General features: G+C 44.7%; 1 protein-coding gene across 1 annotated transcript in view; it reads left to right on the plus strand.

Moving 5' to 3' along the window:
* The window catches only part of XKR6 (XK related 6), a 187,380-nt gene extending 167,061 nt beyond the window's left edge, over positions 1-20,319 (plus strand). Inside the window, exon 3 of the mRNA XM_042802981.1 lies at positions 18,871-20,319. Within this exon, the coding sequence (XP_042658915.1) occupies positions 18,871-19,835 (965 nt within the window). The 3' untranslated portion in view covers positions 19,836-20,319. The remainder of the gene's footprint in view (positions 1-18,870) is intronic.
* The last annotated feature ends 2,903 nt before the right edge of the window (positions 20,320-23,222 follow it).

Below are 23,222 nucleotides of genomic sequence, written 5' to 3' on the forward strand. Positions count from 1 at the left end.
CCCTTCCTCGGTCATGCAGTTCCTCCGTTCCTCCACCGCACCGAGCAGGCTGCGATCTCTTCCAAGGCAGCTCATGTCCCCGCCTGCCTCCCCGAGCCCTGGAGGGCTCTTGGCCTGCCACGCTCCAGCAGCCGAGCTCTCAGGGTCCCCAGTGCACCTTCTCCCTGCCTCCCCCCCTGCCTCTGCCAGAGATGCAGTCACGCATCTCGGGGCCGCGTGCTGAGCGGCGGGCGCTGCTGATGGATGCGAGCTGCAGAGCTTGCTTGGCGCTCCCGACTCAGGTGCAAGGTTTCCTAGAGCTCCTCCATGCCGCTCGGTGCTTCTGCCTTCCTTCTCCTCCCAGCCAGCGTCGTAATTATGTAAAAGGAAATTAAATGCTGAGAGGAGCCGTTATGAAAGGGAGCATCAGAGATTTCCCTTACAGCAGGCAGAAACCAAAGGAAGGTGGATAATGTTAGGAAGGCAGTGTGTTTAAAAATCAAACCAAGTCTCTCCCGGCTCATTGTGCCTATGTGAGCGTGGTTTGTCTCAGGAAGAGGCCAGTTCTGCCTCTAAACAGGGTCGGTATCAGCTGCAACACTCAGGTATGCACACTGGCAAAACAGCCCACAGCAGGGCTTATAAACCCAGGTACGGCCTGTGCTAATATGTCCAGACTCCATCTATTTCTGTACAGTTCACAGAGTCTCTTATGGATTCACTTCGTGCTAGAACAAGGTCAATTTACCATTTTATATGACATATATCCCTCCTCCAAGCCCTAGTCCTCCCTGCTTTTAAGACTACAGTGCCAAGCCCAGTGCAGGAAGCCAAGCCAAGCTTTCAAATTTCTCCAAAGGGGTCAGCTAATATCTCCTTCTCCTATTTTAAGGAGCTTCATAAAGGAATGGCTATCAGGGAGTTTTGCTTTTGTCTGCTAGTTCCCATGTTAAGACAGCTGTTGAGGTAAGAAGGCTAAATATACTGGAGGTCTTTAGTCAAACCCAGAGCATCCCCTCCAGAGATGTTTAGGAGCGTGGTGATAGAAAGGGCTGATCTTTCCCATTGTGGTTGCAGTGAGTAGGGGAGCACTGTGTGGACTAGTAGAAGGGGATGCAGTCAGTTTAACACTTAATTTCCTGGTTTGCATATTTGTTGGGTGGGCAGAAGAAAGATAAAGCCTCAACATGCCTTGCAAGAATCATTTTACCCTGAGAGGTATCTGTTTCAGAAGGTTGGGTGGAAGCTGTGTTTATTGCTCCTTCAGCCCTCAAAAACAGAGCAGTGTCACTAATGAGCCCCTGCTCACCCAAGAGTTTTAGCATCTCTTGCATGGCCTGATAGAACCAGCACCAGAAAGTGCTGGAGCTGGAATCTGAGGCCAAGTCCCAGCCTCAGTAAATCTTGGGACAACACTCCTGGGATTTCATGAAGGTCAGAATTCATTCCTTCATCACATACCTAGAACAAGGCAGACCAGATCCCAGCTGAGCTGCCGTTGCCCGATGACTTGGGAAGAGCAGAAAATAACATTGAGAGGAGGGAGGCAAGAGCTCAGTGTACTCTGTCGTGTGAGCAGATCTGACCTGGAAGGTGCACGCTCTGATCCTGAGCTGGGGTACTTTGTGCTGTGGCTGCTGGGACAAACGGGTTGACATCAGCTCCTAAATATGCATATGGAAGGAGCTGGTGTTGATATGCAGGCCCTCTGAGAGCTGTTCATCTGCTACAACCACAGCTGTGTGGGTCAAAACCAGAGTCAACAGATGGTGAGGGAGGAAGGATGCCTCCAAAACATGGATCAGCCCATGTCCCAAGTGGCTGAAGGAGGCGAGATGAGATGCTCACCCTCGAGCAGCATCTTTCTCCAGGGAATCCAGACAGAAGCCAAGTGATGCATTTAGACCTTCCCTTAAGGGATAGGCAAAAGGAGGTGATGGGACTCTGAAGAGGATGAAGCCCTGTCCCTCACTCACCTTAACTGTCTCAAAGATTTAGGAGAAAATGGGATGAAAGGGTGTCCATCTCAGCTTCCCAGACAGCACTGGCCAGAAGACTTCCCCGATTTAAATAACATGGTGTATTTGCAGGGGAAAACATGATACTAACAACAGCAAAAAAAGCCCAGCAACGCAGATCTTCATTTCATAATCACTCCTAGCAAATAATCAACCTCACTCCTTGCAGAATAAACCATCCTTAACTCTCTTCACCTTGCAGAGATGCCTGTTCCTCTGCACTGCATGGAGAGGAGCACATATAACCAGCTTAAAGGAAACACCCAACTTCTAGGCAGTTAGTGAGGTGAGAGGGATTCCAGTTTTTCAGCATAAATCTCCTCTTAAAAGGATTTCCTTTTACTTAATTTTTTCACGTGGCTACTTTAAGACTTAATGAGATTTAGCAGAACCTCTTATGTCCTTCCACTCATGTCTCCAGTTCTTTTTGCAAAGCTTTTGCTGGGAATTTGCCTGCATGAGGCTGCAGTTTTCAGCGCAGGGGTTCCCACCCCAAAAAACAACTGTCTATCCACTGATGGTGTGCCTGTCTCCTCTATAACCCTGCTGTTGATCTGAAAGAGGTTTGCAGCATAAGCCTTCATTTTGCAAGCTACTGTTGAAATCACTGGGATTTTGCAATGTGTCTGTGGTCTCTGCAGCCCCCAATAAGTAGTCTGAAGCTGCTTGTATATTTAAGAAAAAGCAACATTAGCTTCAGTTTTTCTGGGGGGATGACTGTTTTAAGCAGAATGGTACAAGTTAGGCATTAAAAGAGATTTTAGACGACTCATCTACAGTGATTTGGCTGCAGAGTTATCCTGGCGGAGCTTGCAAATCTTCTTGCCCCTCCCAAAGCAAAGTCCCATCTTTTATCATGTCCTCACTCCTTCTCTACCATGCCTGGGGGCCATTTATGATCAGGGCTTGTCCTTTTCTGCAGAAGCACACTAAGATGCTTTTCCTTGTCACTTAGTTTAGAAGACTTAACTGGTCTTTGCTGGGTATTGAAGGGCAAGCAGCAGGGGTGGGTTAGTTGTCATCCTCGCTGTCCAGAGAAGGCACCCCCTGTCAAGCTGAGTGGGTTTGGGATGAACCAACCTCAAGTTAAACACTCCTGCACCTGAGGGAGATGATTCCTGTGTGGGTGTGGAGAGAAATTTCTCAGTTAATTTTCCCCCGATGCCAGGCCAATAGTTAACCAATAATATGCTGTGAATAATGGATAACTATGTACTGTCTGAAATGTCCTGTTAGAGATATTCATAGGATAGGAAATATCTCCTAGGCGCCATGATTTGCAGGGCAATGGTTTGAGATCTGAAACCAAGGCCATATCTAAAGGACAACACATGCGTGGATTACTTCTTATTCAGTCCCCTTCCCACTCAGGCCCCAAATATCAAAGTAAGCTTCTTAGCTGGGGCAACCAAATTAGAAAGAGAGCCTTCAGCCTTTAGTTGCCCAAGAGTGTGATTTTCAAATATGATCAACACTGGGATGAATGTATCTAAAGAAACTAAAATTCCCATGTCTCCACTGAAAGTGGAGAAGAGACTCATTAGATTTGAAAGTTCATCCTACAAGTAGCACTGCTAACCTTGAAGGAGCACTAGAAGTTATTGCAAGATCCTTCATGCTGGCCTGTGCCACGTAAGTACGTCCATCAGAGAGTCCAGCAGAACTGGCACCAGCGATGGACATCCATTATCACCAGTGTTGCCTTGTTAGCATGGGCCTGACATGGTTTTGACTTGGGCCAGTTAACCTTGATCCAAACAATCCCCGAGGACTGTTTGGGAGTAAACACAGACCAAGGACCATTCCCAGCAGGCAGTTGGACGTGGCCACCTTTGGATGGCAGGAGATGGGATATGGATGGGGCCAGAGTGTGCCTCCTGGTCGCTGGGCTGGAGAATAATCCCTGCAAATATGCGATTCTTAGTGAGGATGAAGCCACAGAGGACTATGGGTGGGAGGTTCCATGCTGGATGGAAAACATGTGTAGGGGAAAGTACTTGTGGTGGGGTGTTGCTGCCTGTTTTCCACAAGTGTTTTTCAATTTAGAGTGTAACTAAATATATACATTCCAACAGTGCTCAAGTATGAATCCAAAACCCCACATTCAAATCTCTGTGACCGCACTACACAAAATTGTCCCCATTTGTGCAGAGTCCTATAACCAGGGTTATCCATCACAAATAAGCCGGAGTTCACCCTTTCTGTACAGGCATCAGATTCCACAGGCTCAGTACGAAAAAGACTGACATGTCCTCTACAGACTCATAGATGGGTAAGACATTGATGCATGCCCAAGCAAAGTCCTTTTTCTTCTAGAAGCAGAAATCTTCTCTTTTTCCTAAGATCCAGCAAGATAACTGCAACATATACCTAAACAAGTCTTTGCCTCATAGAGTCCTCAGCAACAGGAGATAGGGTGGAGGTAAGGTCTACCAGAGTCACACTCTGGGCTTTGGCTTGGACTGTGAGACAGATCATAAAGAAAAAAAAAAGGTGCTAAAACTTTGCCCGTGGGGTTGAAGGCATATTCTTTCTTCCCCTCTCTCATGCCATTCCTTGGGGAGTAAAAGAAATGGGAGACATTCACTACCCAGACCTGGTTCCCTGTGACAAAAGAGGTGTGAGCAGAAAACCAGTTGCTCGTTCCTTGTGGCCAAGGGCCCCTACCAGTTGTGTGCTTGCTGAAGGGGCTTGGCAGGGAGGAACCTAGGTAATCTGCATTGAAAGTTTGTCCTGACTGAACCACAGTTTCCCTTTAAATGTTCATCAGCAGATCAAGAAGGCACCTCACAAAATGCCCAGATAGCTCCAAACACATAAGCAGCTCTCCTGGGAGGCCACTCATATGACTCAAGTGCTTTGCCAGACTGAGGCATATGGCTGTGTTCCTGCCTTCCCCTCCTTCTCACCAAAGCCGGATGACAGATAGCAATTTGGTGCCCTGCTTGAAACGAGTCGCTGGTCCTGGGCCAATTCCCAGCAGCATCAAAAAGCCATCTCCACAGTTGGCAGTGGGCACTGAGGACGTCTTGCTCTGGCATGCTGAGAGCAGGCCAAGCCTGAGGCATACTGGCACTGAGCGGCATGGGGAAAGCTTGCCCCATCATCAGCCGTATTGTCCCAGCACGGTAGGGAAGGACGGGGTCCAGGAGCCTTTGAAGCCAGTGACAGGTTTTTGTTGTTTGTTTTTTTTGTTTTGTTTTTTTTCCAATGGGCTTTGGAGCAAGCCCAAAAGGAGATGTCAACCCTTAACCCATCCCCACCTGCAGCTTCTCTGTCCACCACCTTGCCATAGCTCCCGCTCTGTTATTTTGGAGTACTGATAAAACACCTTCTGTTCCGTACCACGCGCCACCATCATGCATACGACGTGCCACAGCCAATAAAGATGAGTCACCATTCACAGGACAGCACTGGCAGGTAGCCAGTGCTGCCAATTTTAGGCTTTGTAAGACCGTGGTAATCACTGGAAGGGGGTTACATCATCAGAGCACTATACAAGCATTAGCTCACAGTGTTCCTAAGAGCTGCAGACCAGCTGGGAAACTGAGGCACAGAGAAAGAGAGAGGTTTGAGTAGCCTTATGTCTAGGGGAGGATCTCTAGGCTGCAGGCTCCTGGGGAGAAAGTTCATGCCAAGCAGATTCCAGGCAGGAAATTAAGGTTTTTTTTCAAGTAATTTTATTCTACAGTCTTTCTTGGAGACATACCTCTCATGGCAGATTCATAATTAGAACATAGAAAAAGTTGGCTGCACACTGCTCTCAAACTGGATAGTAAAATTCATGGAAATTCAACTCTTTTCATCTTTAGGTTGCTCTAGTGTGCAGCTCTGGGTTGCACATCAGGCATCTAGCAGAACATGCTAACTCCGGATAAACAGAGAGCACATAGCCACTGAGATGTGCAAAAAAAATGGGGAAGATGCCAGGCGGATGTTGGGCAGGGACTTCTGTGTGCTTCTACCCCAAATGTAGATGGAGCCGCTCAGGTTGATGCAATTGGCTCGGAATTGCTGAATATTGAAGGAAAAAACTTTTTTGTTTCAGAATCTGTCAGTTGTGCTATGTGATTAGTTTGGGCCGACAGTCCTGAGTCTAGGAGTGCAGCAGATTTACTGAGTCAGTAGAAATCTCCTGAAATGACTTTTGTCCTAAGTGGCATTTGACCAACCTCATGCTCTCAGTACCTTTAGTACATTCACATCTTTGCACGGATGATCACTGACGGGGGGCATCCACCAGGCATGGCTATTTCCCTATCACAGGAGCCCATATTTGATATACCTTAAGTTGCAAACAGATGTTTGCAGTAGGGGAATGGATGCATGTTTTGATCTCAGCCTGTCCTTGGGGAAGGTGATGCTCATTAATCTGTTGAAGAGCCAATCTCAACTCCATCTTGTGCACACATGAGCATCTGAGAGGGCAAATAGACCCAGGAGAGACAAGCCAACATGAGCATGACCTAATGGGTGGATGCTGGCGTGTCATTGAGTTCTGGCCTGCTGCACATCACTTAGACCTTTGCAGAGCGTACAAAGCACGGGAAAAGCAGAGGAAGAAACAGGTTTCTGCTGTTATTCATGGAAATCAGTGTCCCTGGTGACTTCAGCTACCCCGCTGCGAGACAGCACCAGCTGCACCATATCCGTTTTTGTCACTTTGTCACTCCTCCTCGCAGAAATGCTCTGCCAGACACATTTTAATGATGCCAGCCCTGTGTACTCTCCAGAAGTGTTGAGATGCTCCTTCTTTTCAGGAGACCAGACCCCTCACCTGCAATTACGCTGAGACAATTCCACCAACGGTCCCTTACACAGTAACAAAGATCTGTAAACCGCAAGGTTAGCAAAGTGTACACTGCTAACACATCTCCTCTAAACACACTGAATGAAGACTCTTACCTTGGCTAGTGAATGTGAACCAAGTTGGGTTTCCTTCCTCTTCCCCATCAGATAAAAAGCATTTCCAGAACTGGGATGAAGTTATTTCTCTAATGGCCTGCAAACTTTCTGTGTCCAGGCCAAACCATTAACCACAGGTGGTTTGCAGGATCTGTGTTTGGTACTGCCACAGACTGTTTGAAACATTGCCTTGATGTTGCCTCATCTCCAAGGAACTGGCTGTGGGAGCTGTATTTATAGCAGGAAGTTCCTTCGCTAAGCCCTGGCAGAAGATGTTGCTTCCCCAATCTGGTGACAAGTCTGTTGGGTTTCATCTACGCTGATAAACTGAAACACATCAGAACATGAGCACAGCCACCAGATCTTGGTCATCCACGTGGTTCAATTATCAGCACAGTCCTTGGCATATTTTTAGCTCATGGCATCTAGCACCAACCCAAACAATTCCCAGGCTTGACTCAGGTGTTAGCACAGGCCAAGAATGATTCCCAACAAGCAGTCTAGATTGGGCCACCCTGTTTTGGAGGTTGAGACAGAATAGTGACGTGGATGTAACAGCCAACAGAATTAAGCTTTGCTCAGTTCCTGATCTCTAGGCACGGGGTTCCAGGTCCAAAAGCTGTCCCAGACCTGTGCTAGGGAAAAGATACTCTCATGGTTACATTCAGAAGCAGACAGCAAAACTCCTAGGGCTTTCCTTGCCAGTGCTGATGTGATTCCCTATTTTTCAGAGTGTTTTAGTTCCACTTGCAAGATTACAACATCCTTTCAACTTGTGCTAGGCAGATTTAAATTATTCTCAATGGCTGTGGTTCTCATATGAATTTAAAAAGAATGCCAAGATAAAGATGCTGTAACAAATATCAAATGTACAGTGTTAAAATGCAAGTATATTGTATGTGTTTGTGGACTTGTGTTGTTTCATGCCAACTGTCCCTGCTGAGAACACAGAAATGGGTGGGGAAAGATTTTATTCTAAACCAAGCCATGTGTTGTTTTCCTTAGCAAAGATTTTTCCCCCCATTTCAGTGCATTCTAGTAGTATCATAAGGTGTGTTTCTCTTCTGCAGGTTCCTAGTTGTAGAGTTCAAATATCATTAGGTCTGAAAAGTCTCAATATAGGAGGCTCGTTCTGGCTTTGCAGAGTGTAAACTGGGAGTGACTCTGCTGGAGTCTATGAAGAGATTCAATATACTCAAGAATCTGATCAAAGAACTGGCTGCTAAAAGTTGTGTCTGAGGTGTCCTTCACGAAGAGCCAGCTGTTGAATGTGCAATATGATTTTTCATCCAAGAGTAACTCCTCTTGGATTTTGCCATCTTATTCTTCCCAGTTAAAGTCATCACATGTTCAGGTTTTTTTCCTCCTGTTGCTCTGGGAAAGACTATTTTAAATAGCAGAGGAAAAAAACAACAGCCACAGAGGAAAAAACAACAATCAGCAATCAACAACCACACAACACTGCACATCTAGCCAAGAAGCTACAAGAGCAGCAGAGTCATACCTGGGTGTCTTTAGTCTCCAGAGATCCATGGTAGATCCATGCTAATGGTGGTGCTTATCTCTCCATATTAGCTATAAAGGTAGCTTAGGTTGACTTTTTTCCCATCTCAGGTGCCTGGTAAGTTTGGATGCCTCTGGGCCATGCTGATGGCCGTGTAGATACAAGGCTCTGCTCAGGCTACTCTGATTTCTGAACTGAGATCAGAAGCAAATGAGCACAAGTAGAACCAGAAAGTACACCAAGAAAAAGCAATGGAAGTCTAGATAGATGACTTGTACACTTCTCTGCTGGAAGCATTCCTTTCAGGTTGAAACTGGTTTCTGTGATAGACTCTACTGCCCTGTAACACTGCCTACAAAGAGGGATTTTGCTCTGCATGCATAGATTTAAATCCTGTCTTTGATGGAGGTGTTGTCAGAACATCCTGATGGAACATTTCTAGTTAAATCTCTTCGGGTCTCTCGAGAAGCTTTAAATCCTCTTGTCTGTGGCTGTTCGGTTCTGAGGATTCAGGTGAGGTTCTTTTCCAGAGTGAGAGTGGTTAAAGCCATTCAGATTAACAGGAATTTAACTAAAGTCTTTGTAATTACAGTGATGACTGTGCAGAGGGTATCTTGCCCTGCATAGAGTGGCAATTCATACAGCTTTTGACAAAAATAGACATATATAAGAGTTCTTATGCTCTATTTCCAAACAACCAAAACTGTGCCCAGGAAATACTGGCTGCTACTCACCCAGAACATTTCCACTGCAGAATTAGCCCAGGTGATTGGTACCTGAATAAATTTAGACCAGGCTCAGACCAGACCATCTCTCGTTCCTATATGTGTGTCATTAGAAGACAGAGGTGCAGATAGTTGTTGGTTCTGAGTGTCTCTATGAACCTCAGTGCAGCCCTGCCCAGGTGAGACTCAGCATGTCATTTGGAGGATGCACTGGGGAAGGAGGCACCAGGGCATGGTGGGATGATCCTGGAGAGATATTGGCACTTGTGTAAGATCGCCTAAGCCCTCACTGCTTGGGGTGTGGGTTACTGGGCTACATGAACCTCAATTTAAGTGATAACAGCAGCTATTCTAGTTGGAAACACCAGCAAATATAGCCCCACACCGACATCAAAAGCACCATCAGTAAGATTAATGAGATTGGCTCACTATCCAAGAATCACAAAGGAAAGAACTGTTCTATATTAACACCCTCGAAATAGAATCCACTGAAGCGGGACTGTCTGCTTTTGGTGAGAGGGGGACAGCGAATGCTTTAAATTTGCTTAACATTTAGGGGAATTTTCAAAATGAAAGAGCCATTTCAAAATAAATAGCTGCATGTCATAAATAATGTCATAATAATTAATATCACATCAAAAGGTACTCCAAAGGTAAGATTAGTTTTGTTGTGTGTCCCTCCTCTCCTCTACTCCATGATTGCATCCAGCTTCTTTAGGGCTGAAACTATTCACCAAACTCACTCCAGATTCCTGAGTGGTCTTACACACCTGCCATGCAATGTTCCCCCTGGAAACTGTGATTTTGAAGTTAAATTCCTTTAACTCCACCATTAGACACTCATCAGAGACTCCGATGGCTGGGTGGACCTTCAGAAGAGGGCTTTTCTCCACAAGGCAGGGTTTGCCCACCTAGCTGCAGCAGTAGAGTCACACTGGAAATTTCCATTTCAAAGATGTAACTTTGAGAGTGTAGCTGAGACCAAATTCCTAAAAAGATTAACCTATACTGCCAAAATAACATTTTGCTGGCATAAAACTGTCTACATGTCTGTTCTACACCTTACCAAACCTTTAGCTGCCATGCCTGGGCTCCCCAGAGCTGTCTGGACACAGCAGCCACCTGGGCTAATTTACTCTGCCAAAAAGCCCAGTCTGGAAAAATATGATAATAAGGGCGTCTCAATGTCCAGGAGTTGAACCACAGGTCTCCCACATTATTTTTAAGATGCTGAAGGGGATTATGTGACCATGTTTGTGACAGGCAGAGGACTGTGCACAGATGATGCCTATACGTGTAATGCAAACACTGCGGGACCCCAAGAACTGGCACTCAAGTGATTCTCTTAACATGGTCTGTGGTACAGTTTTGGCTAGTTAGCCCTTTCCCAAAGCTTTCCCATAGTCCAGGAACCGTTCGCAAAAGGCAGACTGGATACAACTACTGAGAGAGTTTAATTGTATGGACGCGGCACATTCTGCCAGCTGGGCTTGGGGTCAGCAAATAGTCCTGGCTCTGTTTCTCATCTGTTAGTTTAGATGTCACCACAATGATCCAGGTTCTCTCATGGCCTAGGTTCCCATGTGCCCTTCTCCTCTCTGCTGTTTTTTTATGAGCCGTTATCTGGTGGTGAGCCACTACACAAGATCAAGGTTCTCTGTTAGCTAAGTGAGATGAGGCTTGTTTGAAGATCTGTGCATATATAAGGACTGAGATTTCAGATAAGTGCTGCCAGAAGTGTTTCAGCTGTGGCGTGGATGTCAGCAGATTTTTGCCTACATAAATAGGTAAAAACCGAGATACCTCTGGTCAGCACCCTAGGAAAGGGGCAAGGCTATTATGGAAAGCAAATAGTGGACTAACATACCTATGAAGACTGTGTACATAGATGCCTGTTGAGATCAGCCTTCTTCTCACTGATATGGTAGGGAGATACTGTGTTTCTGCTACCACTTTCTTGAGGATGGTGATAATTCTGGCTGACTGTTCAAGGATATGCAACTCGAATATGTCCTCTGGCTGATTGTGGCACCCTTTTCTCATCGGGAGGGTGTTGGGGGGTTGTTTTGCCTGCTTGGCCTTCAGTGGTATAAAATCATTGTGTTGCATCACTTGAATGTGCCCACGTGATGTTGGGTCTGTCAACTTCTGCTCTGCAGAAGCTAATGCTAGCTATTCTCATCTTGGAGCCAGGAACAGGTTTCCCCAACCCTGCTTTCTGCTCTCCCCACCTCGCTAGGACTCAGAGCTCTCCTCTGAGCTCTTGTGGGGAGTTGGTGGATGCCAAACCACTGCTACCTACTTTTCATCTTGCCCATTTCTCCTTGTTTGGTCTTTTCAGTTTAATTGTTCACACTCCAGGTAGAACCAACGGAGAGACAGAGAGACATTTTCAGAGGGCAACTCATCCCATGTCTCAGACAGCTCTCTTTGGGTGGGATAAACACTGATGCACATGCATGATGCAAGGAAGATCTTCATTAAGAGTGTTTTAAAACAGCAGGGAAGCTTTGCCAATCTTTATGTGGTGGGTGATAGCCAAAATTTTCAATGGGAGATTTGTCACTTCGCTGAGGGTATTCAAGGACAATCCAAAACACAGGGCAGATTATCCCATTTCTGCTTGGCCTGGTGTGCTTGTGCCTCCTGGAGAAGGATCAGTCACTGGCTTGCATCCAGGAGAAGATACCAGACTAGATGGCCCCAGGGCCTGAGCTGGTTTGGCAGCTCCAAGCTCACAGGGGAGATGAATAGGAGAAGACATGACAAAAGCAGCCAGGATAATGAGAGCACAGATCAGACAAATGTGGTGGGTCACCTCTTCTAGCAGTAGAGAAAAAGGGGCTTTCGGGAGAACTGAAAGGCAGCAGGATGAAAGGGGAGAAAAGCAAGTCCTTTTGAAACGCAATCCATAGCGAACCCGTGGACCTCAGTTCCTCCAGGAAGTGCTAAGGAAAAGGCTGGGGGGAATCTAAAAAGAGAACCAATGGTTTTGGGGTCAGTGAGGACATCTTGATTTAGCAAAAAGAAAAGGTTTTAGGAGGCACTCACTTTTCAGGACATGAGCCAGCCTTTAACTGGCAAGGGATGGGAGAGCAACTCTCCATGTAAGCAAGCTGTTCTGAAGTTGCTTTGCTATGGATTTTCACAACTTCACTAGAAAATGTTTGGAAATGTGGATGTTCCTCTAGTGTAATGTGGAAGAGCCTTCCTTGTGCTAGCTTGGCCATGGACTGTCCTGTATAGACACTCAAAGCAAGCCTCATGTCAGGAAGTCACAGTGGGATTTAGTGGCAGAAGACCCTCTTCTTTTTGTCTAGATCTACTTGGAGATTGATCCTTGAATTGAGTTACTTACCTTTGCTTCCTGCCTTTCCCAAACAGCCACCAGCCATTTTCTATTTCCCAGGGACCGGTGAGGCTGTGTCCTATGGGAGTCAGGTCCTGGGGAGAACAAGGCTGTGTGTGCTCCTTGGAGGAAGGTCTCAGAAGAGCTCCCTAGCAAGGGAGCAGATGCTGAGGATTTGAAATTCACACTTTGCCCAACAAAACCAAAACATTTTTCATGAGAAAAGAGTGAAGGACAGGACACCAGTGTAACATCTCTTCCCAGTGTCGGGCTCTGTTTTTTCATCCCTGGTCACTCTGGCTCTGAGTAGAGTACAGAGGTGTCACATAGATGTGAGGAGGCCATTCCTGGGTCAGATGTATGAGTGATGTTCACCATAAGTGGAATAGTGCTCATCTGACATAATGGACAGGAGGCACACTGGAGAAACTGGTTAAGGAAGTGTCCTGAAATGCTATGAGGAAAATTAATGGCAAAATGGTCTGTGCACTCCTTTGTTATTTATATACTGATAACAATCCATATTTTTCTATGTTGAAAGTGAAAAACAAAAAGGGAGCATGAAGGAAATAAGACAAAAGCCATTCCCTACTCTGAAAAGAAAGAAAAAAGAAAGATCAAGCATCGAACTCCAGCAGGAGTAAATTAAAATCAGACCTGGGGTCTGATTCTTGCCCCTTTTACTCTGGTTCAAATAAATAAAAACAGATTAAAAAGGGGGAGTGACTCTGAAGTAGTGTTGTTACAAAACCAGAATGTGGCTCGCTCCCTTTTGTATATAAATGTATTTTCACTCTGTGCATCAAAATGAAAACCTGTTCCTTGATTCATACTGAGCTTTGGGGAGGAACGTGCCACCCAAAGGGGAAAACATGATAACAGGGTTCACAGCACAGAGGCCTGAGCAGGCAGCGAGTGATGGGGAGGAACTGAGACGTGGCATTTGGCATTAAGCAAGCGTTGCCTTCACGCAGGGGTTGATGGAAGGTTTCATGTCGCACTGAATATTTGCTGTCCAGCTCACTCAGGAGAAATGTTGGTATCTTCCCATTTTGTTTTAGTAGAGTCTTCAGGAGAATTAATGTCAAAAAATAAATAGAGCACCATTTAGGCATCATTTTCAGCTTTAAAGGGACAGGCACCACAGTAAATACTTAGGGAATATGCTACAGTAAGTGCATTCAAAATACTTACAGCCAATAACCCACGGCTGGATTTGTGATGAAAACTGTACGTACCCCTAGTGAAAAACCTCTCCCTTCAGCTAAACAACACTGCGAGTAAGGGAAAAATGGATATATCGTTCATTTTAAATATTCATTTTTGTGTGTGTGTGATTTGTCTACAGCTTTTATTAGACTAGTTGTAAAACCATGTATAATTGTATAGCATGAATAGGCCAGATAGACTGGGATGGCTTCCGTGCACCGTTTTTACTTCTGCACATATATGGGCTGTAAAAATAGCAATGGCAATTTGAGGGGAGTCATTGTTTTGAATCTCTCTTGTGGATATGGATTTTTCAAAGACCCTCGTTACATTTCTGAGATGGCCTTTGCTTTGTCTGGGCCATCAGTAGGAACTAGAGGATGAAAACCAATACAAGATGAAATCCAACCTGCCCCTGCAAGCTTCCGCAAGGCTCCAGGAGCTTCCCTTGAGCTCGGAGTGGTACATGCTCCTCTCCTCTTGTATCAGATCATTACCTGCATTGTACTCTAGTCCACTCATGTTTTCATGATCCCAAGCAATGGCTCTTGTTTCTCCTTCTCAGAGAGTCTATTCCTAGATCCGACACTCCTCAGAAAGTTTAACCTTGTATATAGCTGCCTTATTTCCCACTACTTCCTCATTTCTCTTCACCATTTACTGTTGCCTAGTCTCCATGCCACTTGTGTTTATCTCTGAGGACTGTTCATCAGCTCCGCCTGAGAAAGGCAGAATTTCTAAGGCAAGAAGTCAGCATCAAGAAAGTTCAAGATGATGGGTGAGCTCAGCTCCAGATTCAGACACCTAAACAAAGGTGTCTCTGAGGGCGGTGTCTCCACATGACGGGGGTGTCCAAGCTCCTCTTGTCTTCAATGGAGATATAGGCAATACAGCCACAGGGTCTAAACAATGACCTTCATACATCGCTGGCCATAATGACTAAGGAAACTTTGTTTGACTTCTGCCTAGTGTCATTTGAGATGCCCTGAGTACTCTGCCTGACTCCAGCTCCCAGCTCAAAAATGTTCTTGTCTTCTGTATGCAAGTTTGTCACATCTGCCGGGTCCACACGGAGGTCTGGAATATCCTAGAGAATCTCAAGTGTAGTTGGATTCCCATCTGTGATGGTTGCACTAAGCCTTAATTGTCCATTGAGTTCAGTAAGATACATCACTTACCCATGGACACCCTGAGGTGAGTCTCTACAGTAGGGGCTGAATCCTGTCTGAAATGCTTTGGCAAGGTGCGCTGTGATGTGAAGGAGATATCTTCCCTGCTCTAACATGGATTTTATATGCGACCTTGGGTAAATCCTTCAAATCTTAGTGTTTCATCTATCAAATGGGAACATTACAGAGCTCTACCTCACCATGCTGAATGTAGGTGAGTCATTCAAGACACATGGGCTTGGCTCCTCAATGGTGCTGACTTTGACCTTTGAATCAGTCATTGCTTCCTAGAGGGTGACAGGAGGAGTTCAAGGGCTGTTGTACAGCCCAGTGAAGAGAGTTTGAAGATAACCCCAGTGTATGCCAGTCTGGCTTGTTATGGGCAGGTGGGATACAGATTCCACAGATGCAGCCACAGAGCTTCCAGTCCCATGGTAGCTGATGTCCTCCTGGCTTGAGAATGCCCACAGAGGTGTGTCAGTGCATGGCATGTATCTTCCACTCCCAAGACTAAGCACAGAGTGGGAGGAGTGGGAGTGGGTGTTTTGAAGTGAATTCAGTTTTAAACCAACCCCAACCCTCTGATAAACAAACCTTGGAAGGGAGTTGAAACCCACTCATGCTAGATGAAGGTGCGTCAGTCACCATGTGCAAAAGTCAAAATCAAAATAAAAAATTACTTCCCATGTGATCTAACTTATCAGGACTTTTTGTTCCAGTTATAATAGGAGAGATCTCTATAGTTGCTTACAAATAAGGTGTGGAGAAGTGGAAAAGAAAGGACTAGTTTATCCCACAGTCTGGGAAAATTGTGCATTGCATGAAGATGTCACATTCTAGAAGTGACAGGAAAGATGGGAATGAGAAACTCGTGGTCAAGATGACAAAAGCCAAGGTGTTCTTTGTTATTTAAGTCTGTATGAAAAATCCGGGGAATAATTCCTGTGGCAACACAATAAGAAGTACCGTAGAAGTGTTTACATCGCTCCATGGTTCCTCTTGACACCCACCTACTGATTGCACCCCCATGACACCCAGGTCCAGATCCTGCTCATCACCAGGATGCTAAAATTCACATTCGCCACAGAGTAGTGAATTTTTAAATTACGGCAGGAATATGTCAAAATGTCTAGAGACACTTCATTCTCCCCCTCAGATCTTAGTGCAAATGAGGAGGCAACGAACTGTTTTGTAAGGGTAGGACTCATCCCACCTGACTGCCGGTGTTCGCATGTCTCTGCGCTCCCCTGTCAAGGGATGGAGTCAGACACCTTGGGAGCATGAGTCAACCCCTCCCTGTCCCACACGTGGATCTTAGGACAGGGTGAATCACTTTCTGGGGGTGTCTGCCTCTCTCTGTTGACTCGAGGAAATGTTCAGATGACTATCAGCAGGCATGGTGCCGTGCAACGTGAGTGACTCAACACACAAAGTCTCAGCCAGCTCTGTGCAGTTTACGGCAAAAACTGTGATTAGTGTAGGCTTCTGCACTGAAAACGTTACAGTGGGAAAAGCTTTTATGTGTATACTGGGTTTTTGTTTCTGCTGTATTTTATTCCTGTCTCTATTCTAGAATAAATGAACCCAACAGAAACATTTTTAAGCCAGCGTGATATATCTGTCTCTTGTGGGTTGGTGCTGCTTGAGTTTCAGTATACAGGTACATCTAATGCCATACAAGTTTCTAGTATAACAAAGACAATGCACTACATATTTTTTTCTGCTAATCATGGAAAGTTTTTAAACTGAATAGCTAGAAGATATTGCAACTAACAGTACTTATACACATAGCATCACTTACCTTAAGAACTGTGCTCAGCCTTCCAAAACGGTTAATTATGTCTACCAAAAATGCAACACATTTGGTAGGTTAAAAATAAATCTAATCTACATCTGCTTGGGGCTGAGGCTGTTCACTTTCAGAAGTTTCCATCCATTAGAGTCCCCAAGTCCTATATGCAAGTGTTTCTTATTGAGGACTTATAACGTGGAGAAAATTGTGGTTTTCTTAAAGATGGTGGCCTAAAATTTCCCTCTTTGATAAGACCACTGATTTTACTGGTTTGTGGTTTGCTGTTTTTAAAATCAGTCTGGAATGCACATGTGAAACCAAAGGCAAGGTATTCAGGGCGAGACTTGAGAGCTGATGGAACAGTGTAGTTTTGGTGGACCTGCAGGCTGGAGCAATTTCAATGAGGGGCAGAGATGGAGGTCTGCAATCCTTCCTGGCCACCTTCTCCATCACCTCTCCTCCGCACATAGCTAGGCTGGAAGGGGGCAAATCTAACCCCACCACGCTCTGGAGTGGGCTTCTCAAAAATAAGAAGATAAAGCATGTAGAATGAGGTCTGAAAGCCAGTGGATCTTCCTGCCATCCCTGTGGGATCCAGGTCCTTGTGGGCAGAGGGAAAAGTGAGGAAAAAAAAAACAGGAGAAGAAGAAATGTAAGGTTTTCAGACATTTTAGATTTTAACCCTGAGCAGCTGCTGAAAGCTGCTCCTTGGGTTTCCTTAAAGTAGTAAAAGCAAAAAAGAGTTGGAGATATCTTCCAGTACATTACACATCAGAGATGGAGAGATATTTGTTATTGTTTGTTTTTCTTGAAATCACTAGCATTTTTCCTTTAGATTCTGTAGGTGATGCTCCCAGGCAAATCTTTGGCCAAGGACCAATCAAACTATAGCTTACCAAATTATTCAGCTTCCCAAACATGGATATTAGTCCATCATCTGTTCCCTCACCTGCAGAGCAGTTGTTCAGCAAGCAGCAGTGGGAGCAAAGGAATAAGAAGCCAGTGGTCTTTTCTTTCCCCAAGAATCTGTCAATTAATTTTTATTACCATGCTTTGCTCAATGCGTTGTTCAATTTACTCTTGTGATAACCAATAGCATGATATTTTTAAAAGCTCCTGAAGTGCGATGGGGGCACTACTTTATCTTTTGGAGCCAATAAATAATTTAGGTGTTGGTTGTGGTTGAGAATAAGATCAGGCCCCTTTGGAATGTCATGGGGTGCCTGCCCGAGTGAAGGCGCAGGGGGATGAGTTGGGAACTGAGGGTGACCCCAGGACAGGCAGTGCCCTCACTGATGGGAGCAGTACCGCAGGGTCTGAGTGCACTGGACAGAGCTGCATGCTGGTAATGGCTCCCTCAGTAGTCCCAGACAAGGCAAGGGGATGGACCAGATCCAAGGTGTTTTCAGGGGGTCCTACCAGGGGCAGAGTAAGACAGGACTAGAGCCATGACTGTGACTTGAATCTGTGGTCCATCCAGGAGACAAGGCTGGAGATAAGCTACCTCCAATGTAGGTCTTCGGTTCATCCTGGAAACAGGGCAGGAGAGTTGCTGGAGGGATCAGATTCTTTGTTTTGGGACCATTTGGAGGGTATTGATGAGTCTTGATGTTCTCTGTATTTGTATATTCATCTGCATGGGACCACAGGGTGACAAAAAACCTGACCAACTGCCTATTTTTCCCAAAGGCAAATGCAAATGGGGATTCCTGATTAAAGCAGAATCAAGTACAAGTCAATGTGACTGTTGCCTGTATGAAAGTATTTTATAATAAAAAAGATCCATGCAGTTACAAGGAATATACATGTCCTGCTCTTGTGATGATGCACTCCAAGATAGACCTCCTCTACAGAAAGTAACCTTCATACTTGGGCTGCAGCATTTAGATGGGATCTAGATTTCAAATTCTCAAATGTGGGTCTAATCAGGATGAGGACAGAGACTGTCCCCTGTAAGAAAAGAGCTGGGGTGGGTGGCAGATCCAGCAGCTCATGGAGATAAGCATAATGTGCTGTGTCAGAAAGCTCCTGAATGCAGCATCATTTCCAATTCCCACACTGATATTTCTGTATTTCTCTCCTCCAGACTGTAAGGACAACCTGACGTGAGTTGAACCTTTGGGCTACTGAGCCTGCCCCAGATGCAATAATTTAGTGAGCAGATGATGTTTTCAACCAAACCTCCTGTCTAACTCAGTGGATCTGTGTGTCTTCCGGCAGGTGTGTCCTCTGTGGCCTCCCTGATGTCCCTGGCTTGGGTGCTAGCCTCCTATCACAAGCTTCTTCGGGACTCTAGGGACGACAAGAAGAGTATGAGCTACAGAGGGGCCCTCATCCATCTCTTCTGGCGCCTCTTCACCATCTCATCCCGAGTTATTTCTTTTGCTCTCTTTGCTTCCATCTTCCAGCTCTACTTTGGGATCTTTGTAGTGGTCCATTGGTGTGCCATGGCTTTCTGGATCATCCATGGTGGGACAGATTTCTGCATGTCTAAGTGGGAGGAGATCCTCTTCAACATGGTGGTAGGGATTGTGTACATTTTCTGCTGGTTTAATGTCAAGGAAGGGCGGACTCGATACAGAATGTTTGCGTATTACACGGTAGTCCTGACGGAGAACGCTGCCTTGACGCTCCTTTGGTATTTTTACAGAGATCCTGACACTACTGACTCATATGCCGTGCCAGCACTGTGTTGTGTCTTTCTTAGCTTTGCTGCTGGGATAGCTTTGATGCTGTTATATTATGGTGTGCTGCATCCCATGGGGCCAAGAGCTAAGATCTTTGCCAGCTCCTGTTGCGCCGAGCTGCTCTGGGGCATTCCTTTGCCCCCCGATGTTGAGCCCATGGCACCCCAAACCCCTGGGTACCGGGGGGCCCAGGCTACGCCCACCAGAGCGGTCACGGAGCAACAGGAGGAACTCACAGCTGACACTTGCTTGCCCGTTTTCCAGGTGAGAGCAATGGTACCATCTACTCCATCTGGGCGACCCTACCCCCCCGAGGGGCCTCTCATTAAGATTGACATCCCAAGAAAAAGATATCCTGCATGGGATGCTCATTTTGTAGACAGGAGGTTAAGAAGAACTATCAACATCCTCCAATATGTCACCCCCACAGCTGTAGGTATTAGGTATAGAGATGGACCTCTCTTATATGAGTTGCTACAATATGAATCTTCACTTTAAAGCTCCTTAAAGCAAAAGTAAAAGAGGGGACCTTATTTTTGTTTACGGTAAACACAGATCATGAAACAAACACAAACCTTCAGATAAGCTTTCTTTCTGGTTGCTGTATGTATAAAAAAAAAAAAAAGATATTCTCTATGTTTTGTAAGTAAAAACAAAAAGAAAAACTTTTCTTTTGTTTTTTACACACAAGAAACAGTATTTCAACTTCCACACCTAGGATTCACAGGTGGAGAAGGAGGCATCTCCACATCAGTTTTATACCGTACACCAAGTGTAGAACATTATTTATGGGATTGGTGCTGATTGAAAAATAAAAAAACAAACAAACAAACCTACAACTGCCTTATGCCCTTAGGTGCTGAGTTTCATTAAGTACTGTCACCTTTCTCATGCAAAACTCTTTGATGATTATATGCCAGGAAAAAAACCAACCAACTGAAATACTAACCTTGAAATTTAAAAAAAAAAAAAAAAAAAAAAAAAAAAAAAGAAAAGAAAAAAATTAACAACAACAAAAAGAGAGAAATGTACGGAAAAAAAAATCTTGTTGCTTTGATTGGATTTAGCAGAAAAAACCCCAAATGTCTAAAGATAAGAAAGCAAAGCCAAGACACCCCCAATGGAGTTTGATTTTTCCAAAAGCTGAAAGACAAAATCAGGTCTGTACCTCAATTTGGCAATGCATTTATAACACTATTTGGCCAAGCCTGTGAGCCTTGACTGAGTCATGTTATAAACGCGATCCCACCATGTAACCGTTTTCCTCGTGTAAATGGGCCATGCGTAATGGTCGGTTTGCACCAGATTAATGTGGTACTACAGTATCTGATCTTGTTTTGAACAATTGCACACGCTAAAGCACCACTGTCTTCAGTGGAGTAAATAACAACTGTCTGAGCCCAGAATAAGGCCTGCCACCTTGATTTCTGGAAAATAAGAAATCTGCAAACATTGAAATTATATACCAAAAACCACTATACTAAAGTACATTTATACATATCTAATAACTCTTTCAGTAATAATAAAACTCAGCATAGTAGCAAAAAGCGAGTCAATTTAAAGGCACAATACTTGATCAGTGACTGGCAAAATAATTTGACCTACTGTATCATTTTAAGGCTGTGAAAGGCATACATGTATTATTTGTAATCTCGTGTAAGACCTGTCATGTCTCATTCAGTGCGAGCCTTAAAGTGATTGTAAAGCATCCTTCGTTCCATTTTGGGGATTTTGGGTTTTGATTTTTGTTCTGTTTTGTTTTGTTTTTAAGGAAAACAAAACACGAAAATCGGGATTAAAAAAAACAAACAAACAAACAAACAAAAACAAAAACAACAACAAAACAACCAACAAACTTCTTCAAACGGTAATAACCTGTAAACTGACTCACGTCTCGAGATGATTTGGTGCTTTGTATTTTTGTTGATGTTGTTGTTGTGATTTAGCTGAGAATTCTTCAACTCGGTACATGTGGGGAACTGCTGATAAAAACTGTCTCGTGTCACCCTCTACTGTAAGTACATGGCGAGAAACAACACCAGAGGAAATTCAAGAGCGTAGCAAGAGCATCGTGGTTTAGCTTAGCCTTCTCACCGCCAAGGAGATGCTGCCACCTCCAATGATGGCAAAGCCTAGACGGTCACCTGCTGAGGGTCGTGTGGTTGTCTTGACATTTCCAAATAACCCGCTCGGTGTCTGAACATTCACATCTCTTGAATTCTGTTTCTGTGCTGGAATCTCTTGTTTCGAGTTAAATCACGGGTTTGCGTCTATCCGACACCCTTTTCCGTTTTGAGAGTATTGCTCCTTTAAAGGAATATTCCTGTTTCAGGGCATCTTTTCAATCCCACCGTCCCTCTACTTGGGAGGGGAAAAACAGCAACAACAAAATGAGATATTTTTAAGTGAATGCTGTAGTATTTTCTGTGTGTAATTGCAATTTTTTATTCCAGAAATACTGTAACTGTCTAGGGTGCAAAACTCCCATGCTGACCTGTTCTGAAGAGAAGATCAGCATGGGGGAAATATTTTTTAATTATGATTACGTTTTTGTTTTGTTTTGTTTTGTTTTTTAATTTGAGGAATCGGGGGTTTTTTTAATTATAATAGTATTTAAAGAACTAGTACCAATTTTATATAACAGTTTAAAGAAGCTGAATGCTTTCTTCGCCTGAATATACCTGAAGAGAAACATTTTTTTCAATCAGTGATCCTTTGCAGTGTTCTGAGAAAATACTGGGGTTTCTTCAGTTGTTCCATTTTGTTTTGTAAAGAAAACTTTTAACTGGTGTCTGTCCCTTTTAAGGAGGGCAGGACTCATTCATGCCAAACTACAGACACACGGCAAAGTTTATAAGAAGCCAAATTGTCACTGGTACTGTAATTCCCAGTCAAACTCCATTTCAGGCAAATGTTTCTGGGCTCTGATTAAAACCAAGATGATGGTCACATTTTCATGCAGAGGGAGGGATTTTGCCTTGCCATCCCCTATCTAAATTCCCAGTCTCTTGTTTACTGTGCACATAAATATATATATACACACACTTATATATATTTGTGAAAAGCTTTCATTTCCCTTCTCCATTGTCTGTGTCCCATAACCAGTCCCTTCTCAAGTGTCCTACTAACATTTCGCCCTGTTTCTTCCCTAATCAGTATACTATCTCCATAAAAAGAGGTAATTTGTGAAGTGAACTTGCTGTCTCCAGCTACTGAGTCATAAAACCACAGAGGTGTCCATCCTCCAGCGACAGGCCTGCATTTTTCCTCTCAGGATTTTCTTTTGATTTACCTTTAATCCTAGTGTAGATTTACCCTGAGCCAGTTCCCTGAGTGTCATGCCCTGTGTAAAAACTCTCCTCGGTCCTTCCATGAAGAGCTCTCCTCTACACATCTGAACGTCACTGGCATAAGCATGAGAAAGGAATGGATAACAAACAACCTTGCTGTTCCTCAGGGACCTTTCCTCCAAGAGATAGCATCCTCATTTTCAAAAGCACCATGAGAAGACCCCCCTCCCCAAACTTGTCAACCTTGAGGTCTGGTTTGGAGATGTCATCCCACTCCCTGGCCCCGCTGAACAGCCGGAACCTGCCACTTCACACCAGGACAGTGAAATGAATCAACAAGCTGAGGTACACTCATTAAGAGTCGAGGAGGAGACCCTTCAGTGTTGCCTCTCAAGAGCATCTGCAGCCTGCCTTCCCTCAGGAACGGGACCCTTGCTCCAGAACGCCACACGAACAGCCGTCCTCTCCATCCCCTTACGGGAACAGAGGGACAAAACACTCTAGAAGTGACCTTACGTCTCAATGCAGTGCTAATTTCTCACAACCAAACCAGCTTGACTAAGGGCTTGACACATCCTTGCTCCAAAGTCCTCCT

Source organism: Tyto alba, unplaced genomic scaffold (genome assembly GCF_018691265.1).
Source record: "Tyto alba isolate M040663 unplaced genomic scaffold, T.alba_DEE_v4.0 Super-Scaffold_40, whole genome shotgun sequence".
Lineage (NCBI taxonomy): Eukaryota > Metazoa > Chordata > Aves > Strigiformes > Tytonidae > Tyto > Tyto alba.